The sequence below is a fragment of the Moschus berezovskii genome, chromosome X (genome assembly GCF_049115385.1).
Source record: "Moschus berezovskii isolate FMDL1 chromosome X, NW_MosBer_1.0, whole genome shotgun sequence".
Classification (NCBI taxonomy): domain Eukaryota; kingdom Metazoa; phylum Chordata; class Mammalia; order Artiodactyla; family Moschidae; genus Moschus; species Moschus berezovskii.
In genome coordinates this window covers 144690019-144713942 of record NC_142488.1, presented here as the reverse complement: position 1 = coordinate 144713942, position 23924 = coordinate 144690019, and the positions used below count along the sequence as shown (strand labels likewise).

Sequence of the window (23924 nt, the reverse complement as noted above, 5' to 3'; positions counted from 1 at the left end):
AGGTGATATTAAAGGGAGACTCTCTAAGAAGCTGATTTGTAATTGAAATTGAGAGATCTAAAGTCAAGGATGCAGGACGGCATTCTATTGCACCAAGTCTTAGCCTGGCTGTTGAAAGAATTTATGTTCAAACTGTGGCCCTTGCTCACCGTACAGTTCCTGAGTTGCTTCTAGACCATTGGACGAAAACTTGTTTGAGTCCCGTGAGGAATAGGCCCTTATCCCCCATAACTTGTTTTCTAATCCTCACTTTCTTTTTTTCCCATTTTCTCTATTACTTTTAAACATATCAGTATAAAAAAATGTGCTTATGTTTGTTAAAAGATAAAATAATCCTGCCTTAGTTCTGTATACCTTGCTAATTCCCTTGAGAGTCTGATGAAGAAGAGAGCTGGGGAGAGACCTGGGTGGGGGAAGTGGCATCGTGGCAGCATCAAGGGGCCCTGGGAGACCCTGCCAGGGCTCATAGGAAGCTGAGCCCACACGGGAGCCTGGAGAGAGACCTTTCTGAAAGCCTGGAGAGGTTATGGCAAGGCTCTTTCACCCTGTGAGTTAGGGAAGGTGTAAATGAGGAGGGAGACCACATCCCTCTTCTCTTGCCCCACATCCCTTAAGGTAGTGGTATAGTTGGTGGGCAGCAAGTGATAGTAAGACCATTCAAGGACCACAGCTCTACTGGGCCACAGGTCACTTTCAGAACCTAAGCTGTTGGCAAGAAATTAGCCAGCAGAGAAGAACTCAGAAGCTAAGCGCAAACCCCAGACATACAGTGAAAACTACCCTTCCACCCCAACTGCATTTTCTCTTTCTATGTATATCTATGACAACACCGGCTCCCAGCCCCTTAGACAGATCACACCTGTCAGGTGTGAGTGCATAGCTCTCCTGTTCTGCATTGGGTCACAAAGGATCATAGAGGAGAGAGATTAGGTTATTGTTCCTATTGCAACTCCAAGGTGTTCATCAAAAGGTGCTTGTCAGTGGCCACATTGACAAACGTGGGCCATAGTGATGAGCTTCTGCAGAATTAGCAGGATGTTTTCACATGACTCTGCAGACTTTTTAAAGCCTGACCACACCCCTTGTCCCACTCTGACAGGGCAGGGCTTTCTTGCTTTTTATTCTGCACATCTACATTGGCAAAGGTATTTTTTTAAGTGTTCTTTATGAAACCCCCCTGCAATGGAAATAAGTGTTCACATTGTATTTGACACCACAATGACTTGCCATGTTTTAAAATTTTTGTTTTAAATGATTAGAATGAATTGTGCAAGAGCATAAACAAATTTCAACTGTGACATCACTATTTTCCCTCCTCTTGAAAACCATGGATTCAGATGTCCTGGGGGATAAGGAGGTGGATATGCAAAGCTGTGGGGAGGCAAAGGTGATGAATGGAAGGCACAGGCTTCCTGGACCCAGATGGAGGTCCTTCCCAACATAATAGACAGGAAACACAATGACTCATAAGCATATTTGCAATTATATATATTTATTTCCTCCTTTTGGCTATTTACAAACCTTTATTTCAGCATATTTTCAGAAACATGAAATTTTATGTTTCTTCATGTTTTCCTTTTTATTTTTTTCATATTTTCCTTTTTAAAAGTGAGGACTGGTCAAGATTTCTTTCATGCAAAAGTGTGCATTACGAGGACAAAGAGGGAGCCGGGTCATCTTGAGTGATCTCTGCTGCTTTGGGCCCTTTTCCCAGTCAGACCATCCAGGACGCATGACTCTTGGTCCTCTTCCTTTCTTGGTTTTCACTGCCTGGGCCTGGCACCACTCCTGAAGACCTGCATGTATGTGGCTTTGCTGTATTTCGTATTTTGTCTGCTTCCAGAATGGCATTGCTTTGGCTGCCCTCTGAAGAATTTAGTCCTGCTGATGACTGCTGATAGTGGATGCAAAGTCTTACAGATAGCGGATGCCAGGGATGCAACCCGGCAAGATAGCGGATGCAAAGTCTTACAGATAGTGGATGCTGGGGATGCAACCCGGCAAGATAGCGGATGCAAAGTCAACAGAGGTGACCCTGACCAACTGGGGATATTTCATAATTGAAGTACATCAGGGAGACACTGTAACACCATCCCCCCTCCCTACCCTGAAAACCCAACACTGATAACAGAGATTTCATATTGATCACAGGACATGATACAACAAACACAAACACACTGCACTTTCAGTAGGACAAGTCACGATTTCCTTTAGTGCTCATCACCATAGCAGGGTACCATGCAGGTGGATAGCTTAGTAAATGCATTCGTTATTTAATAGCTCAAAGGGTTAGCTCATTTATATACAGAATAAGGAAACCCCATTAGGAATGGCCACAGTCTCAGCAAAACTCAGCTCTAAATATGCAAAGACTTTGCAGCTCTGCTATTAACAAGATGACATGGATTGTAAGAATACATTTGACAAGCTCCAGTAAGATAACAGAGATCGATTGTTATCTCTGAAAAGGTGTTCCACAGTGGCAGATGGAATGGGCAAGAACTTGGTGGGAATCATGTCACATATCCCCACAACAAACTGACACCTTAAAGGCACAGAAGTCTCCTTCCTGTGGTAGTAGTGGAGAAGGGGGTTTTAGGGGGAAAGTTAATGGGAAAAGAAAGTGAAGGGAGGTAGAGTCAAGCTGGGGCTGCTCCATCCCAGACTAAGCTAGACCCTTCCCTCTGCCCAAATTCCAAATTCTCTATCACCACAACACTCTGTGACTGGCTGGGCTAAGAAAGCCTCCATGGGCTGAGCCCCAGGAGCACCCTGCCAGATGCCCTGACTTTCAGAGTTACTTGGTGTGAGGTGAGGAATTGGGAGGGGATGTAGGCAGCCAGCTGGAGGCAGCGAAGGGTGGGGCTCAAGTACGATGCCGACGACAGAACACGCACAGAAGGAGACAAGGGGAGATCTGGCAATGCATAAGCTAAAACGACCAAGTCGATGGCAAACTCAAACGTTCAAGTTTCTGGAAAGGTGTCATTGCCAAACCTCCACTTCACGTGGACACGTACTCTCACACTGTGAGTCGCAGTAGTTCAACTGCTCTCATTGCAGCATACTAGGGCAGGTATTCTTTCTTAAGGTATAATAAAATCTAAAATCTATAAGGTACATGGATCTATGGAGATATTTACAACTGGGCTCTCTTCCCTTGCTCTGACATTTCTGCCAGATACATCTTAAATCCTTTTTTTGTCCTCACTGCTCCAATCTATCTGTATGATCTCCCATCCCAAATGAACTGCTCGCCTCCTGCAGGGCTCAAAGGCACTTCTGGGTCCTGGAAACCCAAATCGAAATCAATCAACCAATGTTTAAGCCCCAGAAAGCAAGCCTTTCAAATAGCCATGATGGGAGCTTCTGATGTGAGGTCACTGTTCATCCCCCCACCTCTCTGTGAGGGGTGTCCAAAAAGAAAGAGGCTATCTTAGACATTCTGGCAGCATCTTTCTTGTTTTTAGCTGTCTCACAAGATTTGTGTGTGTGTGTGTGTCTATATGCAGATATGAGGGTAAACGTGTGATGCTGCATGTGAACATACATGTGTGTGACTGTGTTTGTGCGTTTTCTGTGTGTATATATGTACAGACTGCTGAGCACTTCCTACCTCAAGGCACTAAATGATCACTTCCTGAGACTACATTCACATTTTCTGCCTCTTCCATCCAGGAGACAGGATTGGATGGGAACTGGGAGACCCTGCTCCCTGGGACAAGGGAATTGGAAAGAAACATTCAGTTAAATAACCTGGCCAGATACACCGCCCCCACCCCTGATGTGGGAAAAGACCAATTCTAGGGGTTCTAGAAGGGCCACCTACAGGGAATATATATGCTTTCTGGTGTATTTCCTTTCACACCCATTCCCGATAAATAAACATAGCTTATAAACACACATACATAAGTCACAAGTTTACACACTCTTTCATAGGGGTGCACATACATTTGCATATACACGTTGTTATATATACAATCTTACACACACCAATATAGACTTACACTGACACACATAGAACTATACAGCTTCTCAAGTGATTGTATGTGCATGCAGAACTAAACTGATGCAGACACACACCCAGGTATACACAGAAACACAAATACAAGAACATGGTTAACAGTGTAAATGGCTGAAAGGCTGCAGGAGAGGCTGCCTACATAGGAAGGAGGGACATCAGCTGAGTGCTTCACCAGTCTTGCTCCCCCACCTCCTGAATCAATGAAATGGCAAGCAGCTGCTTGGCAATCTGGCATGCAGCCTACTGCCTTAGGAGCCCACTGGGCAGGCAGTGCCCATGTTCAGTGTGCTCAGTTCACACCTAGTGGCTGGTCACTGGCTTCTTTCTGCAGCTCCAGGTGCTGTAGAACGAGGTCTGATGTCTGGCACATAAGCAGAACCTGATGGAACACGTCATTTTGTAAAAGAGAGGGGCAAGAGAGCCTCAGCTGACAGAGTTAAGAGGACAAGAAGAAGGAAGAGCAAGTGGGATGACTCCACCCCTCATTGGATGCATGCCCTCAAGCATGGTACATAAATTCCAATTTTCCCCCTCAAAACACTGGAGACAATGTGCTTTGCCTTCCCTGCCTGACAGGACTCTTGTGAGGGTTCGGCAATGTGATGTGTGGGTGAGCTTGTTGACACTTACTATGCACTAGACAAACAGAAAGAATTATTATCTAGACTCACAACAGTTGTTCATCTGCTATTCTAGATTAGATGGTGAATTTTCCTAACCCTAGTCTTCATTCACCAAGTGCTTGCACTGTGTCTAGTGATGATCAACTCAGCATCTGACCAGACAGATGTACTGAGACCCTATCATCAAGCATTTTGAAGCAGAAACATACACAAGAGAAGTTTCAATCCCTCCAAAGATGCTGATTCAATCTAAGTAATCTCCAATCCAGCATCATCATGCTCTGCAAGCTCCTGGGGGAAGCATGCTCTCTCACTTATCCTGACATCTCACTCAGCACCCCTACCCACCCACCCTGCACCAGAACACTACACTCAAAATGCAACAGAAAAAATAGTGGGGAAAAGGCACTTTCAGAATCCCCAAGTTCCCTAGAACCACCCCCTGCACTTGCAAGAGATGGCTAGTCCTTCTACAACACAGTTTGGCTTTCTCTCATGAAACCCTAAACAGAGGGTGAGCAAGGACCATAATCACTGTTGCTGCTGCTGCTGCTGCAGCTAAGTCACTTCAGTCGTGTCCGACTCTGTGCGACCCCATAGATGGAAGCCCACCAGGCTCCCCTGTCCCTGGGATTCCAGGCAAGAACACAGGAGTGGGTTGCCATTTCCTTCTCCAATGTGTGAAAGTGAAAAGTGAAAGTGAAAGTGAATTCGCTCAGTCGTGTCCGACTAGTAGCGACCCCATGGACTGCAGCCTACCAGGCTCCTCCATCCATGGGATTTTCTAGGCAAGAGTACTGGAGTGGCTTGCCATTGCCTTCTCCGCATAATCACTAGGAAGGGGAAAAAAAAACAGAAGAAAAAACTAAAGAAAAAGAAAATTCAACACTTCATTGGGACAGAAAAGTCCCCAGAAATGTTTTTGTACACAGGGTTTGGATCCTTCCTGTCCTTCAATTTGCCTCCTCTCTGACCTGTAAACATTTCCAGGCGGCTTTTCTGTCTTAACTAGGTGTTAGACGTCATTGACAACGTGATAGTCTTCAGAAGGAAAGTAAATTCAGTGTGTTCTTTACCTTGAACTCCTCCTCAATCCCTTTCCTTCTGGCCAGAGTACATCCTTTTCAACTACTCCCCACATCATGTTTATAAAGAAAAAGGTGGAATGGACTCGAATGCCCAATAACTATACAGTAAAATGAAGACAGAAAAGAAGGCAAAATGAAACAAAAAGGAACTATGAAAGGAGCACAGCACAGTGTCCCTGCCACTTGGGGACACTAGGGAACTAATAGATATGATACACCCAGTACACAATGTTGAACACCACGAAGGCAAGAGGGAAGAGAAGCCGGGAGCACCGGTCAACCTTAGGGATGTAGTCAGGGTTAAAGAGATCGGAGGAGAACCCTTTACTAAAGGAGCAGCCAGGGCTTGGGGGGGAACTGTCATCAGACTCCGAGTTGCTCTCCTTGTCTCCATCAAAGGCCACAGAATCATCACTATAGAGGCTTCGGGTGCTGTCACCTTTACGCTTGAGTTGCTCCTCAAGGTCAAGGTAGCTGCTCTCACCTCTGACATCATCAGGTAAGCTACGGATATCACGAAGGGTGTTACAGATCTCCTGAAGCTCATAGGTTGCTTCTTGCACATGCCTCTGGCCGTGGACAAGCAGATGCCTCCTGCTGGGGCCCTCGTCTTCACTCTCATCGGAGTCAGAGCTCTCTTCAGGGTCTTCTTCTGGGTCACGGGTCTTAGCATAGCCATGGGCCTCAGCACGGTTGCGGATTTTGGTGGGAACAACACTGTTATCAACATCAATACCATTAACTCGAATGCCATTGTGGTGCACCACCTGCTCTGAGGTGGACGGGAGATCACTCAGGCTTTCTGTGGCGGCCAGTGAGGCCCCATCAGAGAGAGAGGACAGCAAACTGAGGCTTTCTGAGGAGGCCAGTGGTGCCTCCTTTGTGAGGGAGGCCAAAGAGCCAAGACTTTCTGGGCTTGCTAGGCCAGCCCACCGTGGGCTGGAGGGAGGAGAGTCAGTTTCATCTTCTAGGTGAACCTGGTCATTGAATGCTGTATGAACAACCACTGTTGGGGAGGGAGGAGAGGGAGGACTTTCCTCGTCAGCATGATTGATGGGCTCGCCCACTGGGTACACTGCCTCTTCTTCCCGGCGTCTCTTGTGCGCGTGGTGCTGAGGAAGAGGACCAAGAGGCTGTTAGCATATACAAGCATACAGGGCTGCTGCTGCCCACTCTGGAGTGCTGTGTAGTGGGCAGAGGCAAGATCTCCTCAGGCAGGTTGGGGCGGGCTCCCTGTGAAGCAGGGATACTAATGCACTGCCAGCAGCAAAAGACTCAGCATGGCTTTTGGAGTCAGAAGAGCGAAGGAAGGAGAGGTAGGTCAGCCTCTCTCGTGTCTCTTCCTTGCAGCTTCCCTGTGTTCCCTTTCCTTCTGGCTCCATGGCCTACCCTTTGAAGCATACTGAGTAGACCAGATTTGAAGCCCAAAGGTCTGGGGAAGTCTATCTCTGCCACTTGTTAGCCTTGTGACCTTGGACAATGACCCAATCTCTAAAGGAGTGATGATAAATTGTTCTACTTCTGTCTTATGTGGTGTGTGTGTGTGTGTGTTTGTGTGTGTTGTGTGAAGATAAAAGGAGCTAACAAATTCAAAAGGTTCAAGTGCTAATCTTAGGTTTACGAGGTGCTCAAGGAAAGTGGATTGTCATTCAAAAAGCCAAACCTGCTTTGCCTCTCGGTAGCGGTAGCGCTTCATGACTGTTAGGGCTCTTGTGAGTTGCCTCTGAGAAAGGCGGGATCCTCTTCGGTTGTAGAAAAGGTAGTTGATGTAGACATACTCCACCAAGGACAAGAACACGAAGAAGAAACATACGACCATATAGATGTCAATGGCCTTGATATAGGAAAATTGGGGGAATATACCCCACAGAAGTGAGTTGATGGAGTTCAGGATGAGCATGGAAGTCAAACCTGTAAATAACACAGCACAGTTAGTCCCCTCAGGAGGCTGAAGTTCTTGCACAAGCCTTCAGGCCCACATCCCACTGGAAGGGAGCAAAGGCCATCTCTGAGGTCAAGAGGGCCCTTAGCAAAAGGCCTTTAGCTTTCCTGGCTTAGGACCTTGGCTCAATTGCCCTTTTAGCTTCTTCACCCCCACCTTTAGGCCCAGCCTGTACTTCAACAGTTCAGTGACTATTGCTCTTAGGGTCAAGTCAAGAATCTCCAGCCATGGTTCATACTGAGTTACACATCTAGCCCCATTTTACCCTATGATGCTCCTTCCTTTTTTTGCCTCCTAGTATATAGGCTTTCCTGTAATCCATCCCTCAGAAGGTTTGGTGAGCACTAAAATATTGCACAAATATAAAGGTTTAGCGTACTGTGTGTTCCTAAAGAAGAAGGCTAAAAAGTCTGCCCCAAAGATGGTGAAGGAGAAAGCAGACCAGGGTCTGGGATAGACAGGCATTCTGAAGAGTGGAACCAAATATATTTGGGAGCTTAGGCCCCTCCTTGGTACTGCTCAGAAGTCTTCGATGCTCCCTGTTGTTTAGACATGAAGTTCCAACTGCTTACAGTGGAATTTGAAGTTATTCCCAAGTCAACCCAGGCTTTCTTCATTATACTCTTCCCACTTCCCCAGTTTGTGCCCCAGGTGAAAGTGTGAAAGTTGTTCAGTCATGTCCGACTCTTTGTGACCCCATGGACTATACAGCCTGTGGAATTTTCCAGACCAGAATACTGGAGTGGGTAGCCTTTCCCTTCTCCAGGGGATCTTCCCAACCCAGGGATCAAGCCCAGGTCTTCTGCATTGTGGGCAGATTCTTCACCAGTTGAGCCACAAGGGAAGCCCAAGAATACTGGAGTGGGTAGTCTATCCCTTCTCCAGGGGATCTTCCCAACCCAGGAATCAAACTGGGGTATCCTGCATTGGAGGCGGATTCTTTAGCAACTGAGCTACCAGGGAAGCCCTAAGTACCCTGCAATTTACCCTTTACCTGTAATCAAGCTACTTCCTCTTTCAGGGAATGCTGAGACTTATGTCTCTGCCTCCTGGAAGTCTTCAAAACCCAGCTTGAGCAGTACTTTCCTCCTGCCGTTATAGCCAAGAAGACCCAGGTCATTTCTTCTTCTGGACTCTGACTGTGTGTATCTCAACCTTTTATTAGACATTTGTCAAGGGCAGTTCATCTAGAAGCCCTCTGCTGCTTCACAGGCATTTTGATATGCTTCTTAATCAGTATTTATTGTGTTCCATTTCTAATGTAAATTTGTGACTTATCCATTCATTTATGTATCTAGCAAATAGAAATTCTGATAGTTTGGATCCCAACCCTGATGTTTTGTTGCATCTGTCTCCAATGTTGGTCTCTGCTGGGGGTTGGCTGGGCACCTGTACAAATGCCTGTTAGTCAGGCCCCATCTTGTTCCCTTGCCTGTGCAGTCACACACTGCTCCTTACTCTCAACTTTTTTCTGAGCAAGATGAGCCAAGTTCTTCTCTGAGATGGGGACAGGACTTACCGACTGTCACCCTGGCTGTAGAAAATTCATAGTTCATCCAAAATGATATCCAAGAAACAACAGTGGTGAGGACGCTGGGCCAATAGATCTGCACAAGGTAACCGGTGACTTGCCTCTTGACCAGGAACCTCAGGATCAGGCGCACATAGGAACCTGGCCAGGAGACAGACTGATATTAGGGTGGCAGGGCTGAGGGGATTTTCAGGGTGAAGTATAGGATGGTTGAGGGGAAACCAATGGCCACTTCAGCTTCTACTATCCCAGCCTGGGCAGTCTGTAGACCCGACCCCTTTTGCTGCCTTAAGGCCAGTGACAACGGCACATATTAGTAGGCCCATGAGGCACAGCAAGTCTGCTATCTCTTCCTTCCTTCCTTCCTCAGTTGCTCCATGTCACCTGAAGTTGAAATGGGAGAGAGAGGAGATATTTCAAAGGTGCCACAGATGGAGCAGCTCGCCCTGAAAGGAGGCCTGTGGAGTGTCAAACCCAGCCAAGTGCTGCTGCACTCATTTCCTCACTGGCAGAAGGTAAGCCTCTAGGACTTCCTGACGCGGGCTTTGCAAGGTGTCCAGAACAAGAAGGGAATAGGAAAGAAGGCAGAAGAGATTCTAGAGGTCAAAGGCAGAGGTCACCAGGAGTTCCCTAGCATACAAAAGAGACAAGAGACAGGAGAGAAGGAGGGGGTTAGACCCACCTGTGTGGAAAAACACCTTGTTGGTACTGATAGTCTTTCCCAGGAAGCTGAACTGAGGGATGTGAAGCTTCTCTGTCCCCTGGATGGCATTCCCACTGCCTTCCCAGTAGAGCAGGATATCATCAACTGTGTAGGCATCTACAGGGACAAAGCGAGCAGAGTCAAAGGAAGCAGGCACATGTGGCTTTCATACCAGAGGAGTTTGTGAAAACCAAAGGATAGCTGGAACCTGCAGTTTGCAGTTTTGTGGGTCTGACCCTGGGGCAGCAGAGCACATGAAAAGAGAACTTTCAGTCTGGAGTTTCTTATCCAGGAAGGAAAGCAGAGTAGACAGATGTGCCGTGAGCTTGTGCACAAATTCCCCAGAGCACGGCACATTCCTGGATGGGACTATTTCCATCCCGAAGGCCACCTTCTCCCAGATGCCATATATATATATACACCCCTGTCTGTCTGTCCATCTGTCTGTCTATCTATCTACCTAGGAGAGAAAAGGTGGGGAGGGAGTAGGGGACATATGCAGTCCCTCTCACTGTCAAGTGCACCTTTGGTTTCCTCATGGCCCCACACCCAGGAAGGGAAGAAGGGCCCATGGGAGACAAACGTACAGCTCTCCACCTCCAGCTTGCAGGTCTGCTTGTCCAGAGGGAATTTTTCCAGATTCATGGAACAAGCTGTTGTGGTGGTGAGCCTGCAAAGGAAAAGCAAAAGGAAGAGGAAAGTGAGTCCAACCCAGGCAAGTAACTGTTCCTGAGAAAACTGCAGGGGTGGAGTGGGAAGAGGTACTCCAAGGACTGGCCCACACTGCCTACATTAAAGCTGGGTTCTCCTCTTCCTTTCTTGTTTCCTTTTTTCTCTTCCCCTCTCTTCCTTCCCTCCAGAGGAAAGATGAGTTACAGTAAAGATGAGTTGTGTGAGGAGAAGAGAGGAAATCTGTATGTGACAAAGAAACCAAAAAGTGGTGTAGGACTAATAGAGATGAGAACAGATGTATGGCATGTCAGGAAACCTTGGGATGTCAGAATGGGAAGGACCCTGGAGGAAACTGAATGCAGAGTCGGAAAGGGGATTTTCTTGCTGAAGAAGCAGCAAGCCTGTTAGGAGGAAACCACGACACTGAAGCAGCTGAAGTGCTCGATCTGATGTATGTGGTGTGCACACACTGATGTGAGCAGCGACCCAGACACACCTTTGGCGATGAGAACTGCCCCTGTAGCACATCCATCTCTGTGCATCTGCTTATGAGTGTCCTAGGGCTTAGCAAATGCCAGTGAGTATAAATGGGCAGGAGGGATTAATATCTCTGAAGTTAGCTATGGAATGAGGCTTCAATTGCCGTGTGGGAAGTCCTAGAGAAGAATCTGAGGAGGGATGTTGGAAGGCCTGGGGCCATGGGAGAAGGGACCAGTGGGGAAGAGGATTTACAAAAGCTTTCTCCAGCCCCAGCTGGGAGCCTCTGGACCCCTCTTTGTTCTGCTCTTCCCAGGTGCCACGCTTGTCTCTTTCAACTCTTAAAGTGATTTCCATTTTGTACAGTAGGTGGTGTGTGTGTGTGTGTGTGTGTGTGTGAGTGAAAGAGCTATACCCTAGTAGCTACCTGTTGTAGAAATTTTCTGAGATAAATTTCTGTCTTACACTTGTCTTACAAGATGGTTTGTAAGAGATGAGGCTGTGAGGAGGGCTGTGGTGACCATCTATTATGTTACAAATAGACCAGCGGGGCGTTCCAGGGGGCATACATTCTGTTTGTACAAAACCATAGGCAGTAGATGCACAACTGCGCACCCCTGGGCCTCCTGGATGCTGCATAATATATGACTAAAGGCAGAGATCAGTCCTGCCAGGGTGATCTCCAGGTCCCTGGGGAACTCACCGGATGCCATACCGCACTGTTCCATCTGGGTAAAGCTGAAACACGCGGTTTTCCACAGTTGTATCATGAACAAAAGCCTCCTTGCTATTTAGAAAGTAGCAGTCAGGGACCCACAACTTCTCAAGCAGCCGATAGTCCAGGGTCAAGTTCAGGTTGGTCTCATGATACGCTAAACGTGGATCTTTCCAGGTCTGATGAAAAAACATCGTAATGGTATAGTCCTGAGGAGAGAAAGGTAAACCCCAGTTGTAAGTGGGGTTGCTCAGCGTTTGGTCCTCCGAGTTTGTGTGTGTGTGTGTGTGTGTGCACGTGTGTGTGTGTGCATGCAGGTATATGAAATTTATCCTAAATATGGACAAGTAATGAAACATGTAAGAATGTTCAATGTTAGGGATAATAAAATGAGCTCCATATAATTAAAATTCAGGTTAAGAAATACAATATTCCCAATAACTTTCAAGCTTCAGTGTATCCCCTGCAGAACATATTTCCCACATCTCCCAGCAGTAATGCATTATCTTAACTTTTAATGGTAATAATTTTGCTTTTTACATTTTTTCTACATGTTTTCCTAAGTTTTACTGTCTATGCATTTCTAAGAAATGTATTGCTTCAGTTCAGTTCAGTTCAGTCGCTCAGTCATGACCGACTCTTTGCGACCCCATGAATAACAGCACGCCAGGCCTCCCTGTCCATCACCAACTCCCGGAGGTCACTTGGACTTATTTAAAATTTTTTTTCTGAAAGAAATCACACTCTGTGTTCGTAGCTTGCTTCTTTCACTCAACATTGTGCTTGTGTGTTTGTTCAGCTTGATGTTGATCATTAAAATTCATTCACTTGTATCACTGGCTAATATTGCCTTATATGAATATATATATATTACTATGTGATGACACCATACATACCAAAATCACAATGGAATAAGAACTATGAAGCCAAAGTTCCAGTTTATATCCCCACTAAGTGCAGATGAGAGTTCCCAGTGCTCCTGCCTTGCCAATATTGGTTTTGTCTGACTTTTGACTTTTTGCTGGTGCAGCAGGTTCTCACTGTGGTCTTATTTCGCATTTCACTCATTAATAATAAAGTCAAATATCGTTTCATAAGTTTATCTGCTACTTGAATTTCTTCACAAAAGTGAAGTTTCTGTTTGCATTTTCTGATCATTTTTCTATTGTTTTAAAATATTCTTATTAATTCACAGGAATTATGTGTATTTTCAATGCCAGTCATTTGTGCTGCAAATATCATAGTCCAATCTGAGTTTTCCTTTCAAACTTTTCAAACTGGTTTTGTTTCTTTCTTTTACAAAATTGAAGTGCCAAAAGTTTTGGCTAAAGAGAATATTGTTATAGTTGAAGTTATCAGTATTTATTTTTATAATCTGTGTTTTCTGTGTCTTTTTTTAAAAAACTTACCTATCTCAAAGACACTAAAACAATATCTTATATTTTAAAAGCTTCATAGGTCTTTCACTTTTACATCTGTTATACATCTGGATTTATTTTTCATCTTAGGTGGTTGTAGTTTCCAAAACCTATTTTGTTCCTCCGTGTGGGCTCTGCTACAGGTCATAACAACAGGAGTTTGCTGTGACCCTGCTCTTTGTCTCATGTACCTGGTCCCCAGCTCCAAGGCTGGAACTGACACACTTACCATAGTCACTTCTGAGATCTGTTCAATACTGGAGACATAGATAGACACTCCCACTCGCAGAGGGGCACCTACAATACAGGAAGACACTATTACATTCAGGGTAGGAAAAGGGTAAAAAACTGCCTGAGTTTGAACCTCATTTTGGCACTTACTAGCTGTGTGGCCTTGAAAAAGTTACCTAACTTCTCTGAGCCTCAGTTTCCTCAGAATGGGGATAATGATAGTACTTAGCTCATAGTTAATGCAAGCCAAGCACTTAGAGAAGGGCCTGGCTCACAGTATGCTGAAAAGAAAGGGTCAGGACAAAATAAAGAAAAAATAAGGGGATGAAGCACTCTTTTTCTAAATATTGTCTGGATAAAAACTCAAAAACAATGAGACCCAAAACAAGATATACGCTGTGCATGACCATATTTGTGTAAGTTCATGTGAATGTGTCTATGTGTGAGTGAATGTGTATCTTCGTGTGAATGAAGAATGAATATGTGAGCTGTGTGCATGAGTGGATGTGATCATGTTCACAGACATGAGTAAATCTGTGCATGTATTCATGTGCAGGTGAATGTGCCAGTGTGCACATGAGTGTATGTGAGCATGCCTGTGTGTGAGAAAAATGCATGAGTGTATTTGTGTACTTGAATGTGTTGTGTGGGAATAAATATGTGAACATGTGCATGTATGTAGGAATGTTGTGTGGGAGTGAATTATAAGTATGTTCCTGTGCAAGTGAATGTTTGTGTGTTCATGTATAAGAGAATGTGTAACTGTGAATGTATGTGAGCTTGTTAATGCGCAAGGCAATGTGTGAACATGGGTGTGTTTCTGAGCTTGTTTTTGTGTGAGTTAATTTGTGGGTGTGTTTGTATATGTGAGCATGTTAATGCATGAATATATTCATGTGTGAGTGAATTCATGAATGTTGTTTGTGAGCATGTTTGTGTGTGAGTGAATGTGTCAGCACATTTCTGGGTGAATGAATGTGTGAGCACATGCGTGTATTTGCATATATCATGCGGGAGTGACTATGTAGGTTGTTTGTGTGAGCCTGTTCACTTGTTAATATATTTGTGAGCATGTCCATGTGTGAGTGAATGCATGATTATGTTTGCGTGTGAAAAGTTGTGTTTGGGAATGTAAGTGAACTTATGGGTATGTGACTGTATGTGTGCGTGAGCATGCTCATTATGTATATATGTGAATACATTTGTGCATGTGACTTTATTCATATGCAAGTGAAAAGTGTGATAAGTGATTATGCTTCTACACTCACACTCATCACACTTATGTGTGAGTTTGTGTGTGCATGTTGATGTGCTTGAGAAAATGTTTGAACATGTCCAAGTGAGTATGGTTGAATGTGTGTTTGTGACTGTGTGTGAGAGTGAATGTGCAACTATGTTGATGTGCAAGTGAACCCATGAGCATATTCATCTGTGTTAGTGTGTCACTATACACCTATGAGTGAATGTGTGAGCATGTTCATGTGTGAATGTGTTTGTGAGCTGGTAAAAATGTGGACACGTTTGTGTGTGAGCATGTGTGAATGTGAGTGTTGTCATGTATGTGAATGTCAAACCATGTGTGAACATATGTCTGTGTGTGAGTGAATGAGTGAATCTGAGTGTGTTCATGTAAATGAGTACATATGTGAGGGTGTTTGTGTGCATTAATATGTAACCGTGATTGAATCTGTGCATGTGTGTTTCTATGTTTCTGCCTCCTGGCTTTCTTTTTCAGGACTAGCTGTTATCACTGCCCATTCCAATGTGATAATGGATGTGCAAATATGTCATAAACTATAAAATACTGTAGAAAAAACATTTTTATTGTTTCCTCATTGACTCAGGACTCCCTCCACCCGGCCCCACAGCTGAACAATTATTCTATGTGTATTATATCACACTGCTGTTATGGAAACAGGCGTGAGGCTTCCAATTCAGCCTGCTGGCTTCACTGCAGGCTGACTGCCTAGAAAGTAATCTACAAAGTGCTACTGTGAAGCCATGTATGAATGGCACCTGAGAAGTAAATGGGACTCCGTGTGAGGGCATAACCAACTCCAGCATTCAGGGCTATTGTGAATGATCCCTGGCAAAGTGCTTGTAGTGATAGGGGTTTCTAGAAAGGCAGTTTTTCTTTATTATAGCCTTTCAGGCTCTCTGCATGCCTTTAGAGGAGGATGAAAGCTGTGTTAGGCAGGCAACAAGCCCCAGAAGGGCGGGGCAGCCATCCCCTTGGCTATCTCACTCTAGCGTCAAACCTGTAATCCTGGACCATTCTGTATCACTCAGGCAATCCCATCCTTTACAGCAGAATCCTGGAGATCTGAACCCTAAAGTGCCAAGGCTCTGCTTTGTCCAAAGGCTCCCAGTTAAAGGGGCAAGTGGGAATGTGCAGTCCACATTCCCCTCAGCAAGCCATGAGTCCTGGCCCAGGAGTGCGACCTGAAGGAAGGGGACCTGAGATCTTTTTCTAATTTACCCACATAGAGGGAACACCTTATTTGCTAGGAGTGGTCATAATGAGAGCTTAACTAAGATACCACACCCCTACAAGCATAACAGAGGGGAACAAGAAGCTTCCAAATAAGGTGTCTAAATGCTATCTTTGGGGTGATGGTCTCAGCCTCATATCCCATCGCTGTCCCTCCTGATGGACTCAAGAAGGCAGAAAAAGTGGGAGGGTGGTAACCACTTCTGTCCCTCCTGGAAACTGTGCAACCCCAACTCTACTTCCTCCCTAGCATATATCAGAATACCAGAGGAAGAGGATGGAACTGAAGGAGTGATGAAGGTGGTCCATTTATCCTCTGCCCCACACCTATATCATGCCAAGTGACAGGCTAAGCAAAGACTTAGGGACCTGTTTCTGCAGCACTATGGAGTCCCACTTCTCTTGCTCAGAAAGAAGCAGCTTTGTTAACTTTCCCTGGCCCCTCCCATGCCTCCTCTTCATCTTCCTTCTCTTCTCAGGGAAGTAACAGCTCCCATTTGAAGCTAACCATATTTGGGTCACATCTGTGCATGTGTGCTGGTGTTCAAAGCCCTGAAACTCTACTTAACTTCAGAATCTGACTCTGTGTACAGCAGGAGTGCTGGGTTACCCCCGTCCCTAAACCCCCTGGCCTTGTTCTCCCATGATTCCCTCCTCCCTCCCATAAAAGAGCCCCAGACTTGGAGCCTGTAGTGCCTCCCTCTGTCTAAATGCTAGAAGGTTCTGCCTTGTCCTTGTCCTCCCACCTTCATCTACTCTTTGGCCAAACTGGGCCCGAGCTGCTATCAGACTCCCCAGGTCTGCATGTCCATGAAGCTTAGTGTAATCCAGGAGGTTAGACATCGGGTGTAAACAAATCCAGGTTAGCTCAAAATATGGCGGTGAGGTGCCTTGGAGATCTGTGGGTCAGGAGCACCTGACAACCCCCAGAGGTTGGTCCTTGCTCTGTTCCCTCTGTTCCCTCCCCCTGGCCCTGTGTGTCTGCAGAGACGGCAACCTGAAGCAGTGGGGAGAATGTGCTTGATGTACTTGAATGGCTGCTGGTCAGCCTTTGCTGAAAAACATGAGAACGATGAATGGAGGGAAAAAAAATGCAACAGCTACACCCTTGACACCTGATATTCGTTGCTTGGTGCAACTGGTCCATTGGGGTGCTGGCTGTGCCCTAGCACTTGCCTTCTGTCCTGTCCACTCCAACTTCCCAGTCGCGAGTGTACACTCACCTTGGATCCGAGGGCTGCACCACCTTCTGCCCTCACACTTGAAGGAAGCAAAGCAGCAAAGAGGATACCAGCCAAGTGCCCCGCCCCCAAACCTTAGGGCGCCGGGCAACCAACACGGTCTTCAAGGTGGCTCCTAGGCAGATCACAGACCCCCTAGTGGTCTACCACAAAGGCAACTGCTAATGGCTGTGTGCCCTTGAGGGTGGAGGCATTGTGTATTCAGAAGACCTCTATTCATACAAATGTGCTAATGTGAACATTAGCATCCATTAACCCTTTAGAGTGGGTGTCTAGTTCTACCACCTGCAGGAAGGATGTGCTTTCTCTGACTTAGCCACCTTGCTTTTTAGCTCTTTCCTGGTTTCGTTTGAGCCAAAATGTGACTAATGTCTATTTAAGGCACCCCTCCTCTTATCTGTCCTTGGTCTAGGTTTCCTGGGCATCCCCTCAGCAAAAGAATGCTATTCCTATTCCGTGCGGTCCAGGTAGGTGCCTGTCACTTTGTGCTGTGAGATGGCCAGTCTCCGTTTCCAAAGATGGGGGCGGGGTGGGGTGGGGTGAGGGGCTAGGCAACAACAACAGGAGAAATTGATGTATCGGTTTCCTGGAGTTTGTTACTTCAGTTTCTTTGTCATTTCTCATTTCTGTGCTTGAGATCTGAGGCGTGCAGATTTTACTTAGCAGATAAGGCTATCAGAAGTTCCTAAGGTAATTAGGTGGGATTCATAAAGATCATGCTGACTGCAGTGTGTGCAATAAACTGAACTTGGTGGGAGCTGAAGGCTTGGGGAGGGTGAGCAGAGGCAGCAGAACCTGGGACCTGGGTGTATGAAGTAAACTAGGCAGAGAAGACCATGCCCTTAATTTTCAACTAGCTGAATGGGGTTAAGTGCCCAGGGTTCAAAGAATGTGCACACAAGTGGAACGTGTGTCCTCCCCACAGATGGAGCAGAAAACTCCAGACGGAGAAGCACACCTGGGGTGGTGAGTGCTTCTGCAGCCCAGGCACTGTGCTTCAGGCTCAGGCCGAGGTACAGGCGTGTGGAGGGGGCAGAGAAGTGGGAGAAACGCTGGCAGAAGAGCCACAGGCCTGGGACTTGGGGCCTGGGAATGCTCTGCTGGGGTCTCTGGAGCGTCAGGAAGGGGGTCTGCAGAGGCAGAAGGGCCCAGTCCAGAGGAGTGCCCCTGGTCAGCTCACTGAGGGGGGGGGGCTTGCTGAGTCTCAGCTCCAGTACCTGGACGTGTCTTACCTCCAAAATTGGGCCTCAGACGACCATCATAGTTCGACAGCACCCTGTCCAAAATCTTGTGAACCGTAGCTTCATTTGCACAATTTTTGCTGGAACAGAGAAGTCATTGGTAGGTATTGGTCATCAGTGAATGCTGCATCACTTCTCAGAAAACAAACAGCAAACAGCACCCCGGGCATCAAGTCACCAGGGCCTTCTCTCCGCCCACACACACGCAGACACGTGTAGTCACTGATGCAGACACGTGCATCATACATGTACACATGTCTCCCCGCTCCCTTCCCTCCCTCCAGTGAGTCAGCCAGAAGCGCAGTGGTGACGCAGACTCTTTTTTCCCCCTCCCCCTCCACAGCGTTTATCCAAAGGGTGGGGCATAAAGACTGGCTTCTTGTTACCAGGAAGAATTGGGGGTATGGGGGGGGACTGTAGGGGAAGTGGAGAGAAGAGAGTGTGGGCAGGCGTGAGTGCTCACAGAAACGTATTACCTCAAGCCCCCTAAGGAGCCCCACCTTACCATCCGCCTGGATGCACCTTACCCCCTCATTACCTCCATGAGCTGAGCCCACCAGCCTGCATCCTCCACCTCACTCACATTTCCTCTACCTAGGCTGGGGCCGGCATTTTGCTATCACGTCTATGTGAATCTTGCTCTTGTGCATCTCTGTTTCCAAGACTTGCCATGTGACATATTGCACAGAGAGAGCCTTGCTCATGTAGCAGAGATTTATGAGCCTCGTCAATCAAACCATTTCTGATCCTTGGGTTTCAGAGCCATCCTCAAAAACACATGCATTTTTGGAGCAGGCATCCCTTTGGCTAAGCATATGTTTCCAGCCTAGACGTGTTTTAGATGAGCACATGTAAATGGACCCAGAGAGCTGGCCTTTCCAGAAGTCTCTGATGCACCATTCAATTCACATAGTCCTTCACTGGGGCCTCTTTCCCCCCAAAGGGGCTTGTGAATGAGAATAGGCCCTGGCATCACTATAACTCTTAGTATCTTTCATGCAGTGACTATGGAACGTCAGCCCCTGCAGATCTTGTGTGTGTGTTCACTAGCGCAATCTGGTATCTTGGGTTGAGGACATTGCAGAGCTTTCTGCTGGAACCTTGCCCAACTATCTCCCCCGCTTTTTCCTCATACATGTTCTTTTCTGGTTTGCCATTTGAAAATTATTCTCAATCATCTTTTAAAAAAATCCCAGTTATCTTTAATGAGAAAATTTCAAAGTGTGCACATGAATGATTTCCAAATTAAAGCAATGCATTTCTGTGTGTTAAGGATCACATGCACTACCCATATGCCAGCGCTCAGGATCTGTGGCCATCACAAACACACATTTCCATGTGATCTCCACGTAACGGCTGGACTGTTTAACATCTCTTCAGACATTTGCAGACCCAAACAAACTTGAAATCAAACACCAAATCTTCAAATGTTTAATTGGAGTCACTACAAAATTGCACCCATCTCAGGCCACACGGTTATATGTTATACAGCCACCGATCGCACTGTCTGGGCTCAGATGAGGTTGAGTCAATAATTTCTGTCTGCGGCATCGGAAAAGGTCCCTTACTGCTCAACACACACATTCATGAATACACGCACGCGCCTCAGGGAATAGAGGAAAGAAATCCGGACTCAAACAGGTGTCTCCACAGTTTTGTGAATTTCACATCACCCTGTACTCCCACCCTCAATCCTACAAGTGCCAAAGGGCATGACTGGGAAAAGCTGCCAGGGGCTTTGGTCCCTGGGGATGGATGGCAGACCCTGGGAGGAGGGCATCCTTCCCCCCAACCCCCCGGGGCTGCAGTTAACAGGTGGGCTGAAGCACCAGGGCTCTGTCTCCAACGGTCGCACCTACTCTCAGCCCACCACCCTCCAGGGATCTGGAGGCTGGGCCGGCGCGCCAGGGATCGGCGAGCCCGGGTCCAAGTCTTCCCCAGCCCGCTCCGTCCAAGAGGTCCTCTCCTGTCGCTGCCATGCCCCACCTGGCGGCTCCCGCTTACCAGTCGAAGAGGTTCAGGACGACTTCGGGCATGGTGGAGGAGAGCTCTAAGTGGAATTTCGGGGTGGAACTGAAGTCGCTGCCCTCCGCGAGCCAGGTTCTGATGAGCAGCAGAAGCACAGCGGCTCGCAGCATCCCTCGGATGCTCATGGCTGCGCACTCCGGGGCTTTGGAGGGCGCGAGAGGCTGTGGTCCGCCGCCGCCGCCGCCGGGGAATGGGACCAAGAGAGCGAGGACAGTGAGGGGCGAGAGGGAGCTGGGGAGTCGCGAGGAGTCACCTCTAAGGAGACTACAGCGAGAATTTAGGGAGCAGGGGGCGCAGGGGTCGGACTGTAGTCCAGAAGCCGGGCTAGTGCCCGACCCGGAGCCTTGGGACTCGCCCGGCGGCTGCAAGGTGCGCTCCGTCTGCAGCCGCTCCAGGCTGCGACTGGGCACCCAGCCCGGCGTCCTCTGGCTCCTCCCACTCCGACGGACCAATCCTGCAGGTGCCAGAAGCCGCACAAAAAAGGCGCGCGTTCCGGCCTCCGCCCGCAGCCGGCGCACCGCCCGGACCCCCGCCCTTCAGGCCTCCGCAGTTGCGCCCCCGCCAGCCACAGACAGGGGCGGGGCCGGCCCGGGGGAGGGAGGAGCGTCGCTGCCGGAGGGCTGAAAGCGCGTCCTCAGCCAGGCACCCGATGGGTCGTGTTTTCTCTCGGCAAAAGAAAAAAAATACAAAATGTGCGTGTCTTTTGGAAGACCGTGTGCCCAAGAGTTTTGTTTTTCGCGGTGAAGGGAGTGAGGGAACTTGCTCTGTCTGAATGTACCTTCTGACAGGGCTGCACACTTCTGGGTCCCCAGGACAGAGATCCGGGAACTGGAAGTGTTCACCGACTGGGATCGCACTGAGGTGTGACGGTCCCAGAGCCAGGGCCGGCACCGTGGAAGGGGAAGGAAGCAAGGACCAGTGTTTCAAGGGACTGAGTCCTTGGAGAGCCGGCGACTCTGATGTTTCTGCATTTTGGGCCCATCAGGTGGAAAAGCCAGGAATTTTGACTAGAGGGCTCTTACTCTTTCCACTACCTCACTGTCCTACAAAACAAAAGGCTCTCAGAGGATGGGGAAATTCTTCCATCACAATCCCCTCTGTCCTTCCTATCTCATATCCTTGAAAAAACAAGTTCAGAAAGACATCCTTCAGAGCCGTGGGCCAGGAGGGCAATTCCTAAGGCATGCCATTGAGAAAGGTTGCAGTGAACACAGATTCACTCATGGTTCACTCATGGTTAGCTCGGAGAAGGAAATGGCAACCCACTCCTGTATTCTTGCTTGGAGGATTCCAGGGACAGAGGAGCCTGGTGGGCTGCCGTCTATGGGGTCGCACAGAGTCGGATACGAATGCAGCGACTTAGCAGTAGCAGCAGCATAGTTAGCTAGAGCATTCATACAGAGATGGAGCTTTCTTCTCTTTTCTCTCAGGATTTGGTGAAGTGAGTTGGGACTACTTGTGGCCCGAAAACCTCAGTTGCCTAGTTGGTTGGGCTCCCCCTCGCCCCGCACTGCCCACAGTCTGTCCCTTTCCCCGGCAGCCTGCGGACCTCTGAAACACAGAAGTGTTCAGCCTTGAGCATCCAGGGATGTTTCGAGCCGCTGCGCTCTTGCTACTCATTGGAACAGTTAAGTGTTTAACTCTTTATCCGCACTTTCTTAACCACCTTAGAATCAAACTTGTAGAAAATGTGTTTCATAGTTTCCTGCCCCCCCCCCACTTTTTAATGAGCAGATCACCCTCATGCCTTCCTTCCCCTTCACCCCACCACTGGAGCAAATGGTCTCCTTCCCACATGAATGCGGAAACAAAGATGATGGGACCTATATGTCACTGACTATTACATACGGGGAAAAAGGCAATGGCACCCAACTCCAGTACTCTTGCCTGGAAAATCCCATGGACGGAGGAGCCTGGAAGGCTTCAATCCATGGGGTCGCTGAGGGTCGGACACAACTGAGCGACTTCATTTTCACTTTCATGCATTGGAGAAGGAAATGGCAACCCACTCCAGTGTTCTTGCCTGGAGAATCCCAGGGACGGGGCAGCCTGGTGGGCTGCTGTCTATGGGGTCGCACAGAGTCAGACACGACTGAAGTGACTTAACAGCAGCAACATTACATACAGGAGTGGATCAATAAAACCCATCCCTGCTGATAGCCAGCCTGCCCTTGTTGTCTCCGATCATCCAGGAATATTATAGAGAAAATCCTTGCTTGATAAAAGTAGGAGGGTCGTTCCAGGTCATTTTGTCCCACACTCTGGACTTTAATACAGGGAAACTGAGGCCCAGAGAAGGAAAGGGGATGGCCCCAAGGTCACATAACAGTAGATGCCCAAACTACTTACAGAATGTTATTTATTTATTTATTTTTTTAGTGTGATTCAGCGATGACTGGAAATTCAGGCAACCACCAGCAGATGGGAGTAGATTTATTTAGATGCAAATGTTCCCAGTACCCCGGAATCAAATTCCACAGGCAACTGGTTGGTCCCTCATTTGTCGGAAAACAAGACTGAAGCCTGAAATTCTATTCCTAGGCTCACTTGTGACTATGGAGATGGTCATAAAGTTGACGAAGAAGCATTCACTTTCAGACCTTACATCCCAGAGTGTGCTCCCCTACTTCTGCTCTCCCTAGAGGTATTGCTTGGTTGAAATATCTAACTCCCAAGATAAATAACCTCCCAAAAGACAAGAAATACAAAAATGACAGTGTAATCTGTACTCGTTGAGCTTTTCGCCAGTTAATTTATTAGAATATCTGTAACTATGCAGATTGAATGGACTTAAACCTGAATATTGAATAGATTTACACCTGAAGCCCACTTTGGCCACCTGATGCAAAGAACTGACTCATTGGGAAAGACCCTGATGCTGGGAAATAGGGCAGGAGGAGAAGATGATGACAGAGGATGAGATGGTTGGATGGCATCATTGACTCGATGGACGTGAGTTTGAGTAAACCGTAGGAGTTGGTGATGGACAGGGAAGCCTGGCATGATGCAGTATATGAGGTTGTAAAGAGTCAGACACAACTGAGCAACTGAACTGGACTGAACTGAAACCTGAATATGGGACCATGATGTAGGAGAAAGACCACTGACCTGGAAGTCAGCCCATCTGGGTTCCAGTCCAGGTCTGCCACATGGCAGCAAATGTTTCAGTTTGGCTGGAGCGTAGGATGTGGTTGGAGTAAGACAAGGTGTAAGGGAGGTAAGAGGCAAGAGATTAGGTGAACCTGGCCTGGTGAGCACCACACACTGAGTGCACAATAAATAATTGAAGCAAGAGAGAGGGAGTTTTGGACCTAATTGTCAAAAAAAAAAAGGAATTTCATTTTTATTTTAGAGTCAGTTTGTTCTTTTGAAAAGATTGTGCAAAGGAACGGCTCAATCAGAATGGTGCCTTGGAAGAATCCCTTGTAAAGGAGAAACTGGAAGGAAGAAAAACTGAAGATGATGACAGTAATTAAGACTCAATGAAACCTCAGAATTT

At 47.3% G+C, this 23924-nt stretch overlaps 1 protein-coding gene across 2 annotated transcripts; it reads right to left on the bottom strand.

Annotated features, from left to right (window-relative positions):
- Nucleotides 1–5935: 5935 nt before the first annotated feature.
- On the bottom strand, nt 5936–20550 carry GABRQ (gamma-aminobutyric acid type A receptor subunit theta). 2 transcript variants are annotated; one of them, XM_055393816.2, is made up of 9 exons: nt 20402–20550; nt 18389–18477; nt 13423–13490; nt 11764–11984; nt 10499–10581; nt 9891–10028; nt 9197–9349; nt 7399–7646; nt 5936–6847 (listed from the first exon to the last, which is right to left on the bottom strand). In XM_055393816.2, the coding sequence occupies exons 1-9, from the start codon at nt 20548–20550 to the stop codon at nt 5936–5938; spliced, it is 2061 nt and encodes a 686-aa protein (XP_055249791.2). The 2 variants fall into 2 exon arrangements, with proteins under 2 accessions (XP_055249791.2, XP_088690152.1); XM_088834026.1 differs by having other exon boundaries at nt 5936–6743; nt 7409–7646.
- Between the last annotated feature and the right edge of the window lie 3374 nt (nt 20551–23924).

Excerpts from the sequence above, each read along its gene's own strand:
- GABRQ (XM_055393816.2), bottom strand. The coding sequence starts at position 20,550 with ATGAGCATCCGAGGGATGCTGCGAGCCGCTGTGCTTCTGCTGCTCATC. Across the intron at positions 13,491-18,388 it reads TCTGAGGCCCAATTTTGGAG|GTGCCCCTCTGCGAGTGGGA; the intron begins GTAAGACACGTC and ends CCTGTATTGTAG. Across the intron at positions 11,985-13,422 it reads AGATCTCAGAAGTGACTATG|GACTATACCATTACGATGTT; the intron begins GTAAGTGTGTCA and ends TTCTCTCCTCAG.